General features: G+C 44.8%; 1 protein-coding gene across 7 annotated transcripts in view; it reads left to right on the top strand.

The window, feature by feature from the left end:
• Window positions 1-21,776, top strand: part of UGT8 (UDP glycosyltransferase 8) — a 570,821-nt gene that overhangs the window by 259,529 nt on the left and 289,516 nt on the right. For all 7 annotated transcript variants that reach the window (XM_069631073.1, XM_069631068.1, XM_069631072.1 and 4 more), the window contains one exon: window positions 6,496-7,322. In XM_069631073.1, the coding sequence (XP_069487174.1) occupies window positions 6,498-7,322 (825 nt within the window). In that variant the 5' untranslated portion in view covers window positions 6,496-6,497. The remainder of the gene's footprint in view (window positions 1-6,495; window positions 7,323-21,776) is intronic.

Below are 21,776 nucleotides of genomic sequence, written 5' to 3'. Positions count from 1 at the left end.
CTGTTTTATTTACAATGTGTGCTGTGTAACACAGAAATAAATTTAGTAGACACCTTAAGTTGTATGTTATGAAGCAAACATAGCACAAAAAAACAGCCTAATTCATTTTTGACCGCACATGCAAATGTTTTTAGAAAATATGGATTGTGACAAAATCTGTTTGCTCCATTTTGTATTATCAAAGCATTTGATCACTTTTTAGCACTAGTGCAAATGTTTGATAATCTGGCCCCAATTGACAACAACAAAAAAACAGGTGCAAGTTTCTTGAAGCCTTAAATAACATGGGATGGGGAAAGTTTTTAGTTACAAGGAGTGTTTAGCATTGGGAAACGCGAAAACATTTTTTGTGAAAAATACTAAAAAAAATAACATTTTACTCCTGTTGATTTGCCTGAATACCAAATTTGACTTATGCCATGTTTGAACCAGATCAAGTTACTAAAATAGCAAGTGCCTTTTGTGTATGAATCAGGCTATAAAATTTTCATCTGTAGGTATACATATTTTGAACTGCCCAGCCGTTGCGCCTCCTCCAAACAAGCCCATTTTGCATTTGAAAAGTATGTGTGCCCGATTCATGGAAAAGAGCACATTAATCCTGCAAGTGCTGCGCGCCGAGATGGACACTGTGCTAGCCTGCATGCAGAATAAAAAATGCACGCCTGCATATTCACGGAATTGTTTGTGCAAAGTGACTGTATACGAAAGTCGCTGTCGATACACCCCCAGCATGCCCCCACGCAAATATAGGGATGGCCGTGGGATTGTTTGTGGTACTCACTTTTGGGCACAGTTGGAAAACACTCACAGAAAAATGTAACATTAAGGCATTCATTATTATTATACTACACTCTAAGGGGGTCTTTCAGAATTCAGATTTTTTTTAATGAAATTCCTCTAGATACATTTATCACTGCCGCAGGTTGCATATCTGAAAATCTGTGCAATTCAGAGTTTACCACCACTAGAGGTGGTATTTTTGGAATAAGTAGAGGAATTTTGGAAATACCACCACTTCCGGGGGTAATGCAAAAGGTGTCTTTTCAACATTTTGTTCAGCCATTTCCACCCTTACTGTGAAGGTGGAAATTGATTATATACAGTAGTGGCTCATACTTAGCGCTGTGATACCTCCGGGTCTGGGCGCTATCACAAATACAATAAATAAATACATAAAAATACTGTACATTTTGCTAGGCACCAAAGGGACAGTTCATACCCTTTCATGCATTACATGGGCCAAGTGCTGAGGTGGGCGTTAGAGATACCCACCTTTTTACACCCATACCAGAGTCCTTTGTAAACATTTGTTTCACTATACTGAAGGGAAGCACTGACACTTTCTTCTGTACAGGGAAAGACATATTTTAAAAAACTGGAGCCAATTGTGATTTTTTTTAAACTCCAGTGTTGTGGTGCAGGTAAACGTAGTAGATTTTCTAAAGAAAGGCTGCCTAAAAAACACAGCCAGTGGTATTTGATAAAACCTTAAATTAGGCCCTCAGTAAAATTGGCTGTATTTGCCAAATACTGCAGATTTTACCATTACCACCCAACTCTGAATGACTCTATTGGCCTGTGATTGTTTTTCATTGTCTTGTCCAGAGCACTCTTATGTGACCAACAAGACACACATACAAATCAACAACATTTTCACGTATATATAAATACATCGTCGCATGAACACAGATACATCCTTCCACATACACTTTACACAGTAACAAAAACACTGAAACACATCACCATAGTCACACAAACCAAAACATAAATACACAAGCGCATACCGACATTGAGACACAGAGACACACCCATCCCCTTCCTTGAAAACACAAAAAAACATGATAGGCCACTCTTACTCCCTCTCCATCACCAAATCCCCAGTGGACTCCCCTCACAGTTTCTTCTACCACCATGTAATTAAATAAGCAGCCCTCTTTCCAAGCAAGAGCATCTTCGGAGCTCAATAAAATCCAAATCTCCTGAGCCTTTTTCACTCTGCATTGTCCAAATGCAGGCACCATAGCCAGAATTACCAGTAAGACCTCTGGCAGAGACTGATTAGCAAACCAAGGTAGTCTACCATCTACTAGTGAGCTAGGTAAATTGAAGGGGGTGAATGACAAGAAGTTGGTGACCTAGCAACGTGAGCATGGGAAGGGGCTACTTGCGAGTCAAGGAATGGAATTGAGTAAAGGGTTAAGGGTTAAGGGACAGAGCAAAAGGGAACATAGGCCTGAAGTTCATTATAAGGAAGTGGGGTGCAGGGGCATCAAGGCTGTGGTGCAAGGGAATGACACCAGAGCGTATTGGGTAAGGAAAATGCGGTAAATGAGACAGAAGTAGAAATCTGGAGAGGTAGGTCAGCAGATTGAATGACATGCATGCCACTGCACCAGATTGTGGGGATGGCTCAACCTGTTTCTTTTTTCTGATGAAGTGATGCACACTTGCTTTATCAACGTATGTTTCCATTGAAACCACTTTTACATGTTGCCAGGTTGCTTGGTGCCTTATAAGCTATATTGATTAAACAGTGTCCTAATTTAGCCCTTGAATAACAACTTTGCAGAAGGTGTTTTGTTAGTTCTAATACTGAAGATGGTATAGGAGAAGTCTCCCATGATGTATGAATTGGAAACTATTGAAGCAGGAAATCATGGCTCAAATCCCCGCCATCCACACTTCCCACATTATGTGATCCTGAGAAAATCACTTTATATCATTGTGCCTTATTTTCCTTAACTTTCTGTAGTGAAATTCTCACTCATATGGGTTTATTTTTACTAGTGTTACTCTATAAATAATTATAATAATAACCACAAACATACCTGAAAGATACCTTGCATAAAAGTGAAGTAATGTCCGTAATGTCTACTATATATTCTTTAGAATATGCAGTTGGAGTACAGCTTGGCATTGATTTTAGTTGTTTAGGAAGTTGGAGCCACGGCATTGTGGGCTTGGGCCACTGGACCATGGCCCAGAAATTGTACTTGGCTCAATGCCAAAATGTACCAGTCCTCTTGTGGTGGAATACATTTCTTTCAGCCTGCCCTGGACCCCCTTAAGCCAGATAGAAGCAAAGAAGCTCCCGCGCCCTGCTTGGACAGAATGGGTGTGGCTCTCTGACCAAGCAGGGGGTCACAAGCCTTTAGGTTTACCAGAGCCACGGCTGCCAAATTGTCAAGCCTCAGCACCAGCCTTTAGCCTTTCTGTCTTTTTTGCCTTTCGGTCTTTCTGTCTTTCCTTCTCTGGACTTCTTCAGCCGCTATTGTAGCCTCCTCCCGAATCCCAACTGTACACAATGTTCAGATACCCTCTCCTGCTGCATGATCGTTCCCACTCCTCTGCTTGCCTCTGGGACACACAAAGTGCTTCAATGCCAAGAATTACGGCAGGAGGTGTTATACAAATGCAAGATAATGTAACGTAACCACACTTGACTTTAGGCCCTTGACAGCGCTCTGTGAAACCTGCACTCTCGCAGTCAATGAGCCATGTTGCGAAGGATGGGTTGGCGAAGCTTCTTGGCAGGGTGGCAGGTAAAGTACTGGTTTGGGGAGGTGGAGGGGTGCAGGACACCATGCATTGAATGATTGTTTGTTTGGGTGAGTGAAAGTGCAAAGTACGGGAGGCATGGCCGTTTCTAGACAATATTGCGCCCAGTGCGATACACCAGAGTTTGCGCCCCCATCATTGCAATTTAAATAACGTTTTATTGACTTGTACATACAATTAACATGCAGACAACATATACAATAATATAACAATCAACCATTCATTTATATTATGCCATGTTTATGTGCATTGTCTAAATGACGGGCCCTCCGAGATGTTGCTATCGCAAAAGTGTATATTGTTGCCATGTAATCTATTTTTCCAAACTTTTCGCTCTCATTTCAAAGTGTAGTGTGTATGTTAACGTATTCTGGCAAAGCCTCTCAAATGATGGTACTTGGACATGCGATTATAACAGTAGACAAATCATGAGAGTACCTGGGCATGTGATCGTAACACCATTTTCCCTTTACAGAAGCGAAAACGGTTGGCTTTGTTAATGACAATTTCCTACCTTTGCACATGCAATTGCCATGGAGCAAATGACTCCACTGCCATTGTCGTGGCACAGTTTAAGGATGCTTAGTTTCACAGAGATGCTAAAGTGGGTAGTGAGCGCCTTCTTAAAAAGCTGTGAACAATGTATTAAGCCATTTGTTGCATCATGGGGGTAAGGAGGCTGATGGTCCTGGGCAGGCTAGTGTCCCCTGCCCTCTCTGTTCAGTGCTGCTGACTGTTAATGGAAGGCTTGCTTCTCTCCCAGGGGGGAGATTTAACAGGTCGACCTTGCTGCGCCCTTCCCCCATCTGTGGCCTTTGCTGGTTCCCAGTTTGCCTGCTCCTAAAAACGGCTTGGATGTGTGCGACTATTGGCAGGTGCCAGGAATTGCTTTGGGTTGGGAGTGAAGGGGGAGACAAACATGAGCAGGCCAGCGAAGATGGCAGGATACCTTGTACTGATTTGCTTTTTTGAGTGGATAAGGATGGGAAACACTGGGCAGGTGAGAAAGGGTGGCAGGAAGCCGTACATTTTTCTTGTTAGAGGTGGTGGGATAGAGGGGAATTGTGGGACATGATCATCTGTGTTGTGTATGTGTTCATCCTTCCTATGCCTATTATCCACCATATGCACTGATGGTCTGCGAAACGTGTAATTGGGTAAAACAGGATGTAGGGTGCATACAAAACATTAATTTGAAATGGGCAGCTATCATCAGTGGGGTGAATTTTAGCTGGAGCTTCTTAGCAACATCGTAAACAACCCAACATCTGCATTTGTTGTCAATCGGATATCACTTTGAACTCCTTAGTGGGATATATCCCTGTTGTTGATAGTTATCAATTTATATTTCTATGCATATTTTATATACTTGTGAACTGGAGAAAAGGGACCCTAGACTTGGAAATAGGCTAATGCTAGCCGTCCACATGGCATCCACCCATCAGGTGTAGGTAATGTCATTAGAATTAGTTCAGGGAATGAATCAGAGATTGGTAGGTGACATTGTGAGCCAGGGAGGGGGTTCCCAGTGTGTGGGGAGCACATTATGTCACTTGATTTTCTTCGTGTTCTTGGGAAGGGGATTCCCACAGCAGTAATTAGACGATAGGCCATGTCATCTGTCTAGCACAGTGATCAGCTGACATTGTATGTATTCCATGCTGCATAGCCTGCACTGTGATCGGGACAGGGACTTCTGACAGAAAGGTCCAGGCACTATATAGAAGGAACCATCTAAAGTGCAGAAATAATGTTTTTGGAGAAATGAGTTTGAAACTGCTGGCTAAACGTGTTGCCCTAGTAGGGGGGTGAACCTACAGATTGTCAGTTATATATTCTGTGCATGTTCCAGAGGGGTCCTCAGGACAGCAGCTCTGTCTTGGACTGGCGGGTACTAGGCGACGTGGGTCCCTCTCAAGCTGTACAGCATAGACCTCTGGCTGCTGAATTCAGAATGAACGAAGGAGACCTGGTCCCTACTCCTTGGTGCCCCACGTGGATACTGTGACATTTGTGGCACCGTGAACGCATTAGTGCATATACCAGAAAAGTATGATGTGCAGTCCCTTGAAGTTGCCTGGGCCCATTGGATGCTGCAGTGGATAATCTCTAGCCCTCTCTTGGATATTATTAAAGTCTATCCTAACTCTGTGACGTAGTAAACAGCTGATGATTTTAACCTATGATAATATCTCTGTCAAAATGTTGTCAGGTTCTGCTGGCTTTTTTCTGGCTACCAAAATTCTTTCCCCAAATATTCTAAGAGGGGTATAATTATATATTATTACCTCCAAACATAGAATAGCTGAGGAAAGTGTTGGATATCCTGGAGGGTGCATCATTAATGCGTTATTTTGCCAACCTGACGACTTTTTTCATGGCGACATTATTACCCGATAACATAATTTCTAGACACCTCCCCTAAAAGTAGGAATGGGAAAGTAATCAACTGCATCCTACGCTGTTTGGAACCCATAAGCAAGATAATCTTTACACATCCTGCACCGTACACAAGGGCACATTGATGGTGAATTTGTTGAGGTCCTTGTGCAAGACTAGTGAATAAAGTGTTTGTAGGAGATTCTCTAATGGAGAATGGAAAAGCCACACCTAGGATCCATGGGAGACTTCACAGAAAGCAGGTGCAACTATGAATAAAGAATGACAGACAGGACAGAACTTGCAGCGACAGCACATCCCAAGGGAGGAGGAGTACCCACCGTGTCTCCTGGGCAGAGCGGGATGCTAGTGGGAAGGGGACACAGCACAGTTCTTGCTTTTGGGAACCCATATACAAATGAGCAGGTTGAGCCAAACATAACCCAAACACATTGAGCTAATGCACTCTGCACTGATCTTGTCAAAATCATTCATGAGTATCCAAATGACATCAATGAATGCCTTACTAATAATGGTATTTTTGTATGCTTTCAGCCATGAAGTCGCTGTGCGCTACAGTTTTCTTAGTCCTGTGGTGCACTACTGGAGTAACATGGGCTGCCAAAATCATGATTGTGCCGCCAATTATGTTTGAAAGCCATCTGTACATTTTCAAGACCGTGGCTACGGCTTTACGAGAGCAAGGCCATCAAACAGTGTTCCTCGTTTCAGAGGGACGGGACGTCCCTACTTCAGACCACTATGGAGTGCATCGATATCCAGGGATCTTCAACAGCAGCTCGTCGGATGATTTCCTTCAGTCCAAAATGAGGAATATTTTCTCTGGGAGGCTCACCGCGCTGGAGCTCTTCGATATCCTTGATCACTATTCTCAGAACTGTGACATGATGGTCGGAAACGAGGCTCTCATGCGTCGCTTAAAACAGGAGAGATTTGACCTGCTGCTTGTGGATCCCAATGAGATGTGTGGATTTGTTATAGCCCATCTACTGGGACTCAAATATGCTGTTTTTTCAACCGGCCTTTGGTACCCTGCAGAAGTAGGTGCCCCTGCTCCTTTGGCTTATGTTCCAGAGTTCAACTCCCTCCTCACAGACCGCATGGGCTTGCTCGATAGGATGAAAAACACTGTGGTGTATCTGGTTTCAAGGTTTGGAGTGAACTTCCTGGTCCTTCCAAAATATGAAAGGATCATGCGGAAGCACAACGTGCTGCCAGACCGATCAATGCACCAGCTGGTTTCTGGGTCCAGCCTCTGGATGCTGTGCACTGATGTGGCGCTGGAGTTTCCAAGACCCACCCTGCCAAATGTCGTCTACGTGGGAGGAATTCTAACCAAACCCGCCAGCCCCCTGCCACAGGTAAAGACAGTTGATCTCTGTACATCCCACAATTTGCAATCAGCACAATGGCCTGCTGGGAATGGTTCATGCATGCACACTGCAATTAGCAAATGTTGTTTTCTTGTTGTTCTGAGTGATGCCTGAGCATTGCTACAATTTCCTTGCACAGTGTGAATCTCGTAACTGTTGAATGTTTGTGAATCAAACATTTTCATTTCTTTAGAGCATTTTGACAGCTTGATGGAGCCATCGTGCTGGTGTAGAGTACCGCAAGCTCCATGAGAAATGACATCACCCGCGAGTAAATAAGGAGCCCGGCCCTTACACTAGGTATGGCGCCTTTGTTAGGATCTGGTCTGCATCTGAACTGATAGAGTGACCATATTAGTCCCAAGTGAGTTTCACCACAGGTATCAAATAACCAGTCACTTATCAGCCCAATGGGCCCACCAGGATCAAGCAATAATCAGTATCTTGATGAATTAAACTGTAGGTCTGAAGTGCTGCGGAAGTTTCGGGGGTGGACGGAGGGAACATGCCCACATTTTAAGATTTATCTATGGTGGTCTAGATTAATATGCTTTTGGTAAAGTTAATGCAAAGAGGCCAGCAACCAGGAATCTCCCATCTGAGCCGTAGAAAAACATATTTGAACTTGCTGTTTCTAAAAGGGTACACATCCTCATGATACAAGCAACACAATTGGGTCTAAATTCGTCTGATCTATTTGTTATGCACAAGGGCAAAATGCAGATAATCTGACACCTGGAATCAGCAACTCTCACGGTTGGTGCTTCGCGGGCTTTTGATTGTGGTGTAATGATATTCCATGATCGGAAAGTGTGACTTTGTAATGCTTTTCCATGATAGGAATGTGTGTCTTCCTGAGGGCAATGCTTCCTCAGTGTTGACGTATCACTGGAGCGGAAATGAGTAAGGAAGTGTTCTGCTCACCCAACTCCATGTTTCTTTGTCCCTTTGACACTCAAAAGTGACTTAGCCCCAAATGACCAATATGCAAACATTTATGAAAGTCTAAGACTTCGCTGCTGAAGTGATAACATGTCTTCTGGAGGTTATTTATTTATGTATTTGTCTGTTTGTTTGTTATGAGGTTGTACTCACACCATTGCAGTAGTGAGCAGATAACTCACTGAACCTTTTCCTAAGCCATTTTAAAAAATAGTGTTCAGTTTAGATGCCTTTCAGATGTGCCCATGCAGCTTTCTTTAATTGGCTAATTTAGTTCCATATACATATAAGTTGACATTGTCAGTATGCCCAAAATCCAGAATGAACCCATGACCAAATTGTGTATTTTAACAGTTTAACTGTGGAGGATGCATGGACGTCATGTGGGTGTGGTTTTGGGTACCAGCTGCTGCGATTGGCAATTTGCTGTTTACCCCTGGCTCTTCCTCTGCAGTCCCCGGCCCTCACACGTACATGTTAAATAGTGATGTATTGCTCAGTTGCGGAAACATTTTTATGCTGAAATAAATCACTTTGGTTTTGGCTCTGTAAGTGTGTCTGGTCCCATTCACCTTTTTACAATGCTTACTGCTTGCACAGTGGGAGACATCCCCAGAAGCAATTCCTGGAGGGGTGCACGCGTTGTCTATTTGCATAAGCAAACACAACATTTTCCTCAATAGCACTTGCTTTTCTTGTGTGCATAACGTATTCCCATGTATACAATGTGTGTGTCTGCGTGTGCGTGCACCAGCTCGGTGTCTGAAGGTTGCTCAACTGCGATGTTTTATGTCTCATGTCTGATAATTCATTGTAAACTGTGTACAGCAGTTATTTCTGTGCACGTTTGTACATTTTGGATATCATTCTTTTATGTCCTATATGGAAATGGCGGGGGTTGCTAAGTGAATTGATTATCGCATACTTGTTTTCCCGAAAAGTTTAAATGAAGATTTCTTGTCTATTTGCAGATACATTTAAAATGCGGTTTTGTGCTTTACATGCCCACTTTATTAAACACAAAAGCGGTCTCTACTCATGAGAAAACAATGTAAATTAGTATGTTGGTGTAAAAATAAAGATGGGATGGTAGGAGATTTTGTCCGCTGGGTACTGTGGTGGACCAGAAGAAGGAGTCCGACTCAAGGACATCACATCAAGGGTGTGTATTTAACCTAAAAGAAAAACGCCTATCTGTCTCTGTTGCTAAAATGGATTTACCTTCCTATCAACTAAACTAAGGGTGCTCGTCTTTAGTCAAAAATAAAAATAATAAAAATAGTCTGCAGTCCAAAACCTATTAACTACATGGCCCTAGCACTTTAAGAAACACGTAACTATAAGCAAGAGCAGTATGCCCTTCCAGTCTTCCTCGCCTTCCTCCTCTCCTGATCTTTGTCACGATCTGTTTCTTCTGATTCATAGTCAATGTTTTGCTTATTCTGTTCCCCTATGTGACACCCTCTCCTCATGTCTCCCTTCTGTCTACATGTCTTCTTCTGTTTCTAGTTTCACATTCTTAATCAATGCTCTATCCATTTTCAACAATACCGCCACTGGTGTCAATGTATCAGCATTTATCACGGGGCATGGTCTCTCTCTTTCTCTTCTCTCCGTTACCCTTTGAAGCTCTTCCTCAGCTCTTCCTTCCGCAGTTTTCTGGATAGCTGCTTCAAAATCCCTACGTGCTTGGTTTTCTAGCTTCATTATGATTGAGTCTCAACTTTTAATTTTCTCTGAAGTGCCCCATGATGCTGTTGGTTCTGAGTCTTTTCAGGGTGTGTACCAGGGATTTTTATATCCTGCGGCGAGTTTTACAGGATACGCTCTAATTGTGGGCAGGTCTGTCGGCTGCGCAGGCACTGGAGTCTGTGCCGAATTGGTGCCTTCGCTGAGTGGTGGCAGGACTGACGACTGGGCAGGCGTTACAGCGTGTGTCGTGCTTGTGCTGCCTCTGGATAATAGTGGGGTGGAGGCTACAACAGGTGCCTTTCCTTCTGCTCCATCCCTTCCTTCTGACTCCCCTTCTTCCTAGTCATATAGCTTCTATAATTCTAATATTCATTGTCTCTTTTTCATATTGTTACCTTTGTAAGTTGATAACAGGTGCACATGCTGGAGGATAGCTCGGGGGAAACACGCTCATCTTGGAAGCAAGGTGACACGGAGCAACACAGGTTCGATCCCCGGGTCTGTGCTTAGAAACCTCTGGGTATTAAGCGTGTTATAAATAACCAATTATAATTATACATGTGCTCCTGTTATCGTGCGTGCCTTCTGCTGGCCACGCAGTAAACATTTTACCCTTCGTCCCTGCTGCCCACTCATCATTACATTTAATGATCTTCTCCCTTTACGCCAGGAGCTCCTTGCACATATGTTCAACTGATGTGCACATTTGAAACAATGATGTCACAGTGACGTACTGGCCAACAAGTAACTACCACAATTAAAACAAAACACCAAAGTTAACGAAAAAGATCTCCTGAGGGCACCCCATGCAGCGTACCCTCGAGTTACAACACAAAAACAGAAATTCAGCCCTCTGTGTATCTCTGCACAATAACAATCCAACGTAAAAACGTCCCTCCCCAATATGTTCTTCGCACCCGAGCTCTATGCTTACTCTCCGCACTCACACCACACCACTCTCGCCTCTAATCAAATAACACCTTTTCTATCTACACTTTATATAATATAAAAAAGTCAACACTTATATACACAATGGTTTATTTTTCCTCCTCTTGTTCCCTTACCTTTGGAATGGAGGGATACATTCCATGCTAGTGCAAGACTTCACACTCTTGTTTAAACAGTGCTGCACTCCCTCCTCTCTCTCTCTCTCTCTCTCTCTATCTCACGGGACGTTATACTCCAATATCCAATACTACTAGTACGGTGGCGTCATCACTCTTCACAGCAGAAGCCCTCTTCTATTTCTACTAAAATCAAAACTTTAAAATAAATGTTTATCACACGTGGTTGACTCCTCACACCCTCCCGCCTCTGTTGTTCATGCGTCAAATGCACGTTGCTCTCTATGTTCTTTTGAGGCTCTCCGATTCTGGTTCTCCTCCTAAAGATGACCTGCACTCCTGGGGCGGTGCCACAGTTTTCAGTGATCAGGCAAACCACTGGACAATCCTGGCGCTTGCGGTCTTCCTTGTGGTCTGCACAATTTCTGCTCCAAAAAGGCAGGAACTGCTTAACCAGGACAATGTGGCAGATGAGCTCCGGGCCTCTGGAAAATCCTGGAATCACCTCTGGATTTTAGGGTAAGGCCCAAATATCAGTGATGAAAAAATAATCCAATTAGCCAATAAAGTGCACAGGATAATGACAAACAATACGTTTATTCCATGCAACTGCAGCTGGGAACAATTCACAAAACATTCAACATTACATCATTAAATGTCATTTTGTATAGTGAGGACATGGATTTGATTCTTACACAATGTTTGAAGAAGCATGTAAAGTCATATTTGCTGATTGGACAGTCTCGGTTGTGCTATAGGTGATTCTATACAATACCTAGCCCTATTGGCCTTTCCGATTCCTCGTGACCATTCTAATGACTACTTCATGGCAATGATCTCATGGTGGGACATCTAGTTTCACACAGTTTTGATTGGACAGATTGACAAGTTAAAAATGTTTCACATACGGTTGCTTATTGGCTATGTCTCTTTGAAGGTTCTGGGATGGGTCACTTCCATCATAATAAGCCAATCGTATTGTGAGGTGTACATAGTGTGGCAACAAAAAAGAATACTTCAGATCCTTTCTCATGGGACTCAAAGGTTGCCACTAACTTACCGTTCTCATCCTTGTGACTGTTCAATTGACAGCTAGTATTGTGACTTCTCGTTGAATACATGTTCCTTGGCTGGGGGCTCACGTTGTTCTGTATTTGTGAGTTCTCTCCTAGGTGGATGTTTTCCTACTTGGGGTAGATTATGTCTTCTCCCTGATCAACTTGCCTCGTGCACCCTTCTGCTCACTTTCTTATTCTCTTCAGCTGTGACCTCAGTCTTGCTAGTTTCTAAAGCACTGGATAAGCATATTACTTGTTACATATATCATTTACTCCAGGCATGGGAACCTGCTGACCTTCTGCTCTTAGCCGATCCCCTGTGAATCTCTTACACCCTTCCTCGTGTGCACTTAATAATTATTGTTCATGTCCCATGGCATTTCCTGAGTGACAGTAACACTCTCTAAAAGCTCATCTGGATGGATTGCAAATATTTGTTGCCCGTCTGCACCTTACCAACCATGGTCAATGTCTTTGGTGCCACTTTTAGAATGTTATTGTAACCAAAATGCTTCTTCCTTAATAGAGTTTAGTCTAAATCCATTGCTACCACCATGGTTCTGTAAGCAGACAGTATGGTTGTAGGACCTGATTGTTAACATATGAGTTAAAGTGGCTAATTTGGGAGGTGAGAGCATTATAGGAAAGGCTATGGTGACATCTATGCACAATGTTGGTGAAAAAGATTGCTGCCCTCTGTGATGGAGTGCCCATACCATCGCCCAGGGGCACCAAATCAGATGTCTTTATTCCCTGTCCATAGTCAAGTGACCGGTGTGGTGGCACTGTGGCTGGAAGTAAAAGCCAATAGAGTGGAAACAGGGGGGCATGGTTGGTTAGCCATGGAGCAGTTATGAAGGGACTAGCAAGCCTCTGTATAATCCAGGCACACTGGGCAAGCTAGAGAGTTGATATCAAGCATGGAGATCCTCTGGCAGTGAGAATTCAAGTAGAACACCTGAACAATACCCAGAGAGCAGGGCAATGCACGCCAGGGGCAAAGGTGAGAGGTAGAAGGATTATGCAGGAGGCTCATCTACTATGGTTTCCGTTCCTTCATTTGTCGGGGCCAGGAGAGGGCATGTCGTTTTTCATATCCCTCCTCAAGACGGCCATCATCCCAGCCCTAACAAAGGAAGCACCCAGAACCAAGGTTGTCATAACAGATCCACCCCTACTCCCTTTTTGTTAAAGGTGCACTTAGAGGTATTCATATGATAATAGTGTAAATTGTGTGATGCACAGCATTGTTATTCTGATAGGACAATATGTGTCTAACGCTTAAAGAACACAAGCAGAGCCTCACTTGAAAGGCCCCAAATTGATCCCTGTGAAACATCTGATTATATCAACCTTTCATATACCACTAATAAGGCCTTCTAGGCCCGGGCCACTAACTAACTTCAGAAAAAGGCTCCACACCACTTACCCACCAGAAAACTGTGACCAAGCCATACCACCCTAAAATGCAGGGGCAAGGCAGAGCTGAAACGACACAGTGAGGTTCAAACTGTCAGGGTCCCCTAATCTTAAAGCACCCAAGTCTTCCTCTGGATCCCAACTGATCGACCAGAAACTCATGGCAGCCTTGGCACATAATATTTGGGTCCTCCACATCCTGGTTTGTTGGGGCATGGCCACATTACCAAACATTCATTCAGCTTGGGTCTTGAAGTAGCCCCTGTGATGTCCTAACAGACTGACCACCTAAAATGAGATATTACCGAGCCAGCCTACAGCTTGAAAGCTAGTCCTCTCTTTCCATGTGAAGTGCAAATAACCTGCATTCTGGATGCCCACCAGAACCTGCTTCAAAGTCAATGCTACTCCTTCAAAGAAAATCTCCAGAAGCCTACACACTTCAGAAGCCTACAAAATCTACAGTGTTGACACTCAAAACCTGTCACCATATTCTTGATGCCTATTCTCTGTACACAAATGAGGTCACTCAACTATTTATATGTGAGGGTATTGTAAAAGGACAGGTTCATCAGTTGTGATGTGGTTCTGACTAAGGAGCCGCCCCATCCCCTTCCATTGAAAGAATTACAATGTTAACCAGGCAATGTGTGAAAGGAATGTACTGCCCATGACACCGAGAGATGGCGATACTTTCGGGCACACATAGTGATTATGGGTTGATTTGCTAGATTATTGCATTCATCATAACTTGCAGAGAGACCACTTTGGGGAGTCTGGATTTTCAAGGTGGTACACGAAGAGACCAGAAAGTTGGACTACATGTAACCATGGAGGAATCGACGAGCAGGTACATGTTTATTTTGCTTGAATGTGTTTCATCAATGGAGGAAGTATTGGGAAGCATGTGGTCACTGGCCAAAGTGCCTCTGGCAAGATGGTGAAGCAGTCATGGAGTAGGAGAGGGACAACATATAACAAATGGGGGAATGAAGCAGATGCACAATGTCTTCCGTATACTCTACACTTTGGTTCCCAATCACACAGAATTCTCAAAATAAACTATCATAAACAAAGATCGACATTTTCAGTAAGTAGATTTGTGTGTGCCTCACACGTATGCAAGGGTGGCAATATTTCCAGTGCATTCATAACAAATTTGAGGATCTGAGAATGAGGGTTCCTAGGTTATGGTCTTAACAAAAATATTGCGGAGGATCTGGCATTGCATGTGGGTCATATGCATATGGAGGCACTGCCATGGCCCTGCAAGAGCTGCCCCATTCAGGTCTGCCTCGTGGCCTTGACGGGGCCTTTGTTGCTGCTACTGTGACTTCCGGGGTGACAATTGGAAGGGGCACGGCAACGAAAGGTGATAGTCTATCCTTACCTGTATCCGATGAACCGCCTCATAAAAAGGTGCCGGACCGCGGCGTCATAATCTTTTGCGCAGCTCGTGCCCAGAAGACAATAGGGAGAAGACTGTGAATGCGTCACATTCTCTAGTCCGGGTCCTCCGTCTTCGGCAGTGGTGCTGCATGGTCCTTTGATCCTTGTGGGGCCGAACAACCATCGCGTTCGAGACAGACAGAATCACTGCCTTTCGCAGTGCCGATAGATCAAAAGTAAGCATGTGCGGGTACTTGTATAGGTGGGAGAGAGTCCACTCTGCTCTGAGTGTTCTCCGGTTTTAGGGGTCATTGATAATTTTCATTCCTCGGTTTTAGAAACATATTAACACAAAGCGTTCATGTGACAGTGCAGATGGGGCACGCGGGGAAGTAATTGTTTGATGGTCCCTGATTTAGGTAGTTTTGGGGGGGTATGGTGTGTGCGTTCACCCACGGTCCTAGGTGCTGTTGTATCCTGCCGTGGGGTAATTATGATATGTTTCCCGGTTTCCATTTCCGATCACCAGGGAGCAGACAGAGGCAACCATTTTTTGTGGTCCAAGGCCTTCTGCATACAAATATGTGGTGCAATGGCGAAGGTCCCGGACTGCGAATCTGGTGACCACACTTTGGGTCCCGATGACGCCCTATAGTTCGGCAGGTTGAGAGTGCAGGACTATTTACTTGCGCTCTTAATATTTATTTTGTTGCTGTGAAGAAGCAAGGTCCATTGTCTTTAAGAGCTGCTTTTTCTGTTATATTTAAATCACTAAGCACAGGCTATTGTGTTTAAGGCTGTTCTTACATTTATAATCAGTAAGCACAGGCTATTGTGTTTATGGGCTGTTTTGCAGTTTACAAACAATAATTAGCCCAAGCTTCATGGGATAGTGAGGAAGTGGCCGGACAACTGGAACTTGTGACTGGGATTCTCAAAAACGTATACTTTTGGAGAGACAGACTCCAAAAAATGTCTGTTAAGGGGGCACCATGTCTCAGATGGCAACGCAGGGGTGGCATTTTGATGTGTGTCAGAATTATTGTAGGAGAGGCATCATTTAACTAGTTCTTCCCTTCATGCTCCCCATGGTATTGTGCTTCACGCATTCATTGAGGTAGCCCCCAAAGTCAGGGCCAGCTCATGAGCAAGTAACTGAGCGTGATCAACTAGCTTTAATGGCTAACTCCTGGATAAAGCCAAGGAGACAGGTATGCAATGGGTCCACGACATGTTGGATGGGGGTGGAGAAGCTGGTGAGGTGTCTAAACCACGTCCACCTGCAAGAGTACCAGGTTCAAGAGTAAGGAAGACTAACGTGCACCAAGAGGCACCAGGCACTAACGCTGAGCCACCAGCAAAGAAGCTGAGAAAGTCTGGGGGGGTAGCAGCGATCTGGAAAGCCCAGTCAGAGTGGTCAGCTGGTCTGCTGTCCGGGGGTTCCCGGATCTGCCTGCAAACAAAGCACGGCCAGGGTGCCAGTCAGTCGGGCCACCAGTTCAGCGTGTGGTGCAACTAGTCGAAGGAACGCCATTCGGTGAGTCTGTGTCTGGTGTTGTAAAAGATGCGACTGCCGGTTTGCTTCAAAGCATGCCGTTCATTCTGGCCAGGTGTACAATTTCCTCATGCATTGTTTGGTTGGAATGGCCCAAATTCTTTCATGGGCCCACAAAGGGTCTTGTTCATGCGCCCGAGCCAAAGTTCAATGTTTTTGCCTATGTTTAATTCCCAGGATCACTGAACACTCTGATCCAGGCACCAGAGCATGGGGTTGGAATGGGGGGGGGGCACAGCCTGTTTTTGGGTTCAGTGTCCTCCCTTACCTGGGGCATCACAGGTTGGGGAATCTATGGTGGGTGCACTGTCTCTTCCCAACCAGCTGTGCCCAAGGTCACTTCCCACCTGGCTGCGCCAACAGTGAGCGGGTCGGCCACAGCTTCCCCCGTGCAGCTATGGGTGGTTTTGGTCACTTCCGGTTCACCCGGCAGATTTTCATCTTTTGGGCTTCCAGTTTTAGGTCGCTCTGTATTTTGATAAATGTATGCCAATGGGATGCTTTGTGTCGTGTGCTTACTTTGAGAAGTTCATCAGATTTTTGGAGTGGCCACTGGTAGATATGGCAGCACCTGAAGGAGTCCTTCACTACTTGGATGATTTCCTGTTTTTGGGTAGTCCCGGAATGGAATCTTGCTTTGAATGCATTCACCGGGATAGTGGCATCTTTTGCAGTTTTTCCTGTAGCGGAGAAGACAGCTGGGTCTACTACATGTTTGACTTTCTTGGGGATAGAATTGGACTCTGTGGCAGGAGAATCTCCATATGGACAAAGTGGTAGAGTGTCAGAATTCCCTGTTTGGGTGCTAAGAAAGTGGCTATGCTGCACTGGCAGGTGCTGGTTGGGAAGCTAAACTTTGCACTGAGAGTGATTCCCACGGGCAGACTCTTTTCCCGCAGCATAGCTAGGGCAATTTCTGGGTTGAAGGAGCAACACCACCATACTAGATTGGCTAAGGGAGTTAAGGACGACATGAGGTTGTGGTTGCATCTCCTTGAAAGTTTCAATGGAAGGATTATGTGGCCCACGCCACTTGCCACAAGTGGTGAGCTGGCCTTCACTGATGCAGTGGGCTCAGTTGGTTTTGGGGCAGCGTTTGGGTCCCAGTGGTGCATGCAGTTTTGGCCAAAGGAATGGTTTGAGTCTGGTTTAACGTGGAATGTCACACTCTTGTGATTATTCCCGAACGTAGTGGCCCAAAAGTAGTGGCGGTACAAATATAACACGCTTGTGGTGAGAAGCATTGTTTTTTGGTCAGACAGTATGTCTGTGGTCGAGGTCATTAACAAGCAAACTGCAAAGTGTGAGATGGTGCTCTGTTTATTGAAGAGGCTGATACTGTATTGTCTGCAATATGGGATTATGTTTCAGGCTTGCCATGTGCCAGGGGCGCAGAATAATGCTGAGGGTTTGCCTCATTTTAAGATGGCAGTCCCAGAGATTTTGTCCAATGGCAGCCGAACAGATGGCTGTGTTCCCGGTGGACTTATGGAGTGTTGAAGCCTGTACTCAGATCCTTAATTGCACCATCTTTTCACCAGATGACGGAGAAGGCTATGAATCAGCAGTTTGGGCTTATTATTATTTTTGCAATGATCACCAGTTGGGGGAGATGAGCAACTGGTATAATGTAGCATCGTATCTACAGGCATTGAGGGACCAGAGCCATTCATTGGCTTTTGAAAAGAAGCAGGTGTCAGCTATTTCCATTTGCTCCAGGTAACAGAGGTTTGTTGAATTTGTGGCCCATTGTGCGATAAAGAAGACATTTCAAGGATGGGCTAAGTGTGCCGTGGTTGCCCCCGGATTACCTCTGGCTGATTATTGTAGTTCTGCTACAGAGTATTTTGGGGGTTCCTCCGATGGTTTTTGAGTCGATTTATGAGGCAGCATTGTTTTCATCTGCGTACAGGTTAGCATTTTTCGGTGCATTCAGAGTGAGTGAACTAGTGGCATGCTCCAGAGTAGATCAGTTGGGGGGGATGAAATGGACTCCCACTCATCTGTTCTGACAGCATGTGCAGTTGTATGCTCCCAAGTCTAAGACGGACCAGGTCGGTAGGCGGACGTGGGTCACGCTGTTTGCAGGATTGGTATTTGAATAAGAAACCGGGGGTAGGCCACCAAAACTTGCTAGTCCATGTGGAGGGGAGGGGCCCTTAAACCAATTCCAATTTACAAGGGTGATACAGAAAGCATGGCAGGTGTTGGATCTGTCTACTGAGGGTTTCACTTCCCACGCCTTTCGCATAGGGGGTGCCACTAAAGTGGCTTGTGTGGGATTACACCCGCAAGAGCTTCAGTGAATTGGTTGGTGGAAATCTGAATGTTTCCAACACTATGTTAGGCCAGGGCTAAGGCTAATGGTGCAGCATTAAGGAAGCTTTGCGCTAACTCCACATTTATCTTGCAGGAGTGGGCCCTGTACCAAAAGTGGTAAAGGATGCAGCCTTTTATTTGTATCAAGAACGGTGGCGAGACTAAAGTAACCGATATGACGTGACAAGCAAGTTTACAACGTATTTGCTTGTTACTGGTTGGGAGCTGGGGGCCTTCAGTTGCGACAGCTTCATAAAGGTTTGTTGGATGCTCTGTACGGGGGGCATTTTCCTCACCAAGAGAGTTTAGTGCTGCATATAGGGGCCAATGACCTGTCATGTTGGGTCAGGCACTGTGTTAGGGAGTTTATGTTGGATGAGTTTTAATTTTTGGCGCATCACTTTGGGGGTACCATCTTAGTGTGGTCTGAGATGATACCAGGGCTGCATTACGGGAATAGGGTGCGCCCCGCAGCTCTGAACACGTCTATGAAGAATCTGAACATGGAATTGGCCAAGTTCACATGCGCCCCTAGGCTACACAACTCTAGACATGGGTTATTAAGACTCTCCTCCCCAGAGTTTTTCCATGGGGATAGTATGCATCTCTCAGAAGAAGGGGTTGATGTTTTCATTCACAATTTTCTGGGGGGTATTCATGGGTGCCTGTACCATAGCAGTGGGGGAGGGCTGTCCGACAGTAGCCCAATCAGCCCGGTGGCGCTGTTAATGGGGACCTACACAATGGATTATGAAAATGTTCGGACCATGACCAAATGTTGAACTAAGATGAACTATGATTTTGCTACCTGGGTTTTGGGTTGAGGGGTCTACTCGGGTCCAATAGGCCAAGCAGGCTAGGATGGTGGGTTTGGTCCCTCGGGCTGCCCATTGGGTAGAAATTTGGTTGTTAGACTGTCCGGCTGGACATTGGATTCTGCAATTAACCTTGCAACATCTCAGACAGATAGTAGGCCTAACAGGCAGCTGTCAGGTGGGCAGGGCTGCTAGGGTCAAGGTCATGGTAACCGATTATGCTTGATATAAAAGACACGTGGGGTCCCGTCATGATCCCTGAGAATTTTCTGTAATAAAGTGCGTCCTGTTTACCTCTAAAAATGATGTAGCATATTTTGTATAATACAATATGTGTTGCATGAAGACATTGGCATATATAAGAGTGCACCACTATGGAGGCGCCGCCATGGCCCTACAAGAGCAATGACATTATGGGCTGCCTCATGGGCAAAGGCCTGGCCTTTGTCGCTGCTACTGTGACTTCCGGGGTGACAATGGGAATGGGCGCTGTGACAGAAGGTGAGGGTCTGTACTTACCTCTTTCCTCCTGCCTGCGCACCAAAGAAGTTCTCCCAACCTCCCACTGCTTATGGTGGACAGTGTTTATTTTAGCCGTGAATTGGGTTATTCATCATTTACAATCAGGTTCTGAGGATCTGTGTGTGTAATTATACTGTGTGTTTATTTGAGTGTCGCATTTTGTTTGCGCTGTTGACGTGGACCTACACAATGTATTATGAAAATGTTCAGACCATGACCAAACGTTGAACTAAGATGAACAATAATTTTGTTACCCGGGTTGTGGGTTGAGGTGCCCACTCGCGTCCAATAGGACAAGCAGACGTGGACGGTGGCCGTGGCCCTTTGGGTTGCTCATTGGGTGGAAATGTAGCCCAGGCTTGGGCAAGAGACTGTCCAGCTGGACATTAGATTCTGCAATTAACCTTGGGACAGCTTGGACAGTTAGTAGGCCTAACAGGCATCTGGAGGGTCAGCGGGGCTGCTTGGGTCAAGGTCATGGTAACCGATTATGGTTGATGTAAAAGGCATGTTGGGTCCCCGTTAAAATCTCTGAGAATTTTCTGTAATTTAGTGCGGCCTGTTTACCTCCAAAAATGATGTAGTACATTTTGGAAAAAAAAAAAAAAAAAAAAAAAAAAAAATATATATATATATATATATATATATACACTGTGTTTAATGGAGACATAAGACATGGGTATATACAGTTGAACCCCTATAGTGGATATTGGGAGTAAATCACTCACGTGTCGAACATTGCATTGTGTCTATCCGTGCAGAGTACAGGCCAGATAAATCATTCCCCATTTTATAATCACTTAGTATAAAGTTTAGAACGCTGGTGAAGGTTTAATGGTTTATTTGGCCTGTTTCTCAATTCCGGGGTAGTCAAATGCGTGCTTCAGTAGTTTGAGCACTGACTCTGAAGGCACGGTTGTGTGAATTACTTAGCTGATGACCTCTGCACAGCTTGAAAACAGTGCTCATCAACTCGTCCACTTCTGGGCAGTCCCTTCATTTAGGCAGAAGGAGGTGAACTGGATCCTCTCTTGGATTGAGCTTCTTGGCAATCCCTGAAGCCACAAACCCACATCTCTTGTCAGGGCTCTTTTAGCAGCACACACAGGACCTCTTGCATCCATTACGAGAGGGCATAGGCACCAGTGTTTGTAGAAGAGGGTTAGGACTCCTCCAACCACGTATGCATTCACAGAGCTCGTGTGGAGTGTGAAGTCTTCGAGTGTGGCTATACATATTCACATACAGGGTGCCTGCCCTTTCTGAAACGTTTCACCCATACAGAAGCCATTTCATAATGCCGGGTCTAATGTGCTTTCTAACACATCACTCTGGCATTATTAATAGGTTGACACTAAATACAGGAAAGTAATCTGCACACTGAAAACGTGTTGCATCAGCGTGCCAGCAGTAAGTTGAGCACCACAGGAGCAGAGAGTTAATAATTAAACTTCATTATCCAAGTGTATCATGTGCGAGATAGATATGCTGTAACGAGGAATGTGTGTGCTCAGCAATCCGGAGTTGACTCAAATTTAGAGAAATATGAAACTCTCCGTTCTCATATCCACCATCCAAAGGGGAAGGTTTTTGAGAATTGCTAAGAAACGTCGCCTCTTCATCCACAGTGTTGGAGAACTGGTACGAAATGACTACTGATCTGCTGG

The sequence above is a fragment of the Ambystoma mexicanum genome, chromosome 6q (genome assembly GCF_040938575.1).
Source record: "Ambystoma mexicanum isolate Mex_15411 chromosome 6q, UKY_AmexF1_1, whole genome shotgun sequence".
NCBI lineage: Eukaryota > Metazoa > Chordata > Amphibia > Caudata > Ambystomatidae > Ambystoma > Ambystoma mexicanum.
Note: the sequence above shows the minus strand (reverse complement) of the source record. Positions and strands in the feature narration are given on the sequence as shown.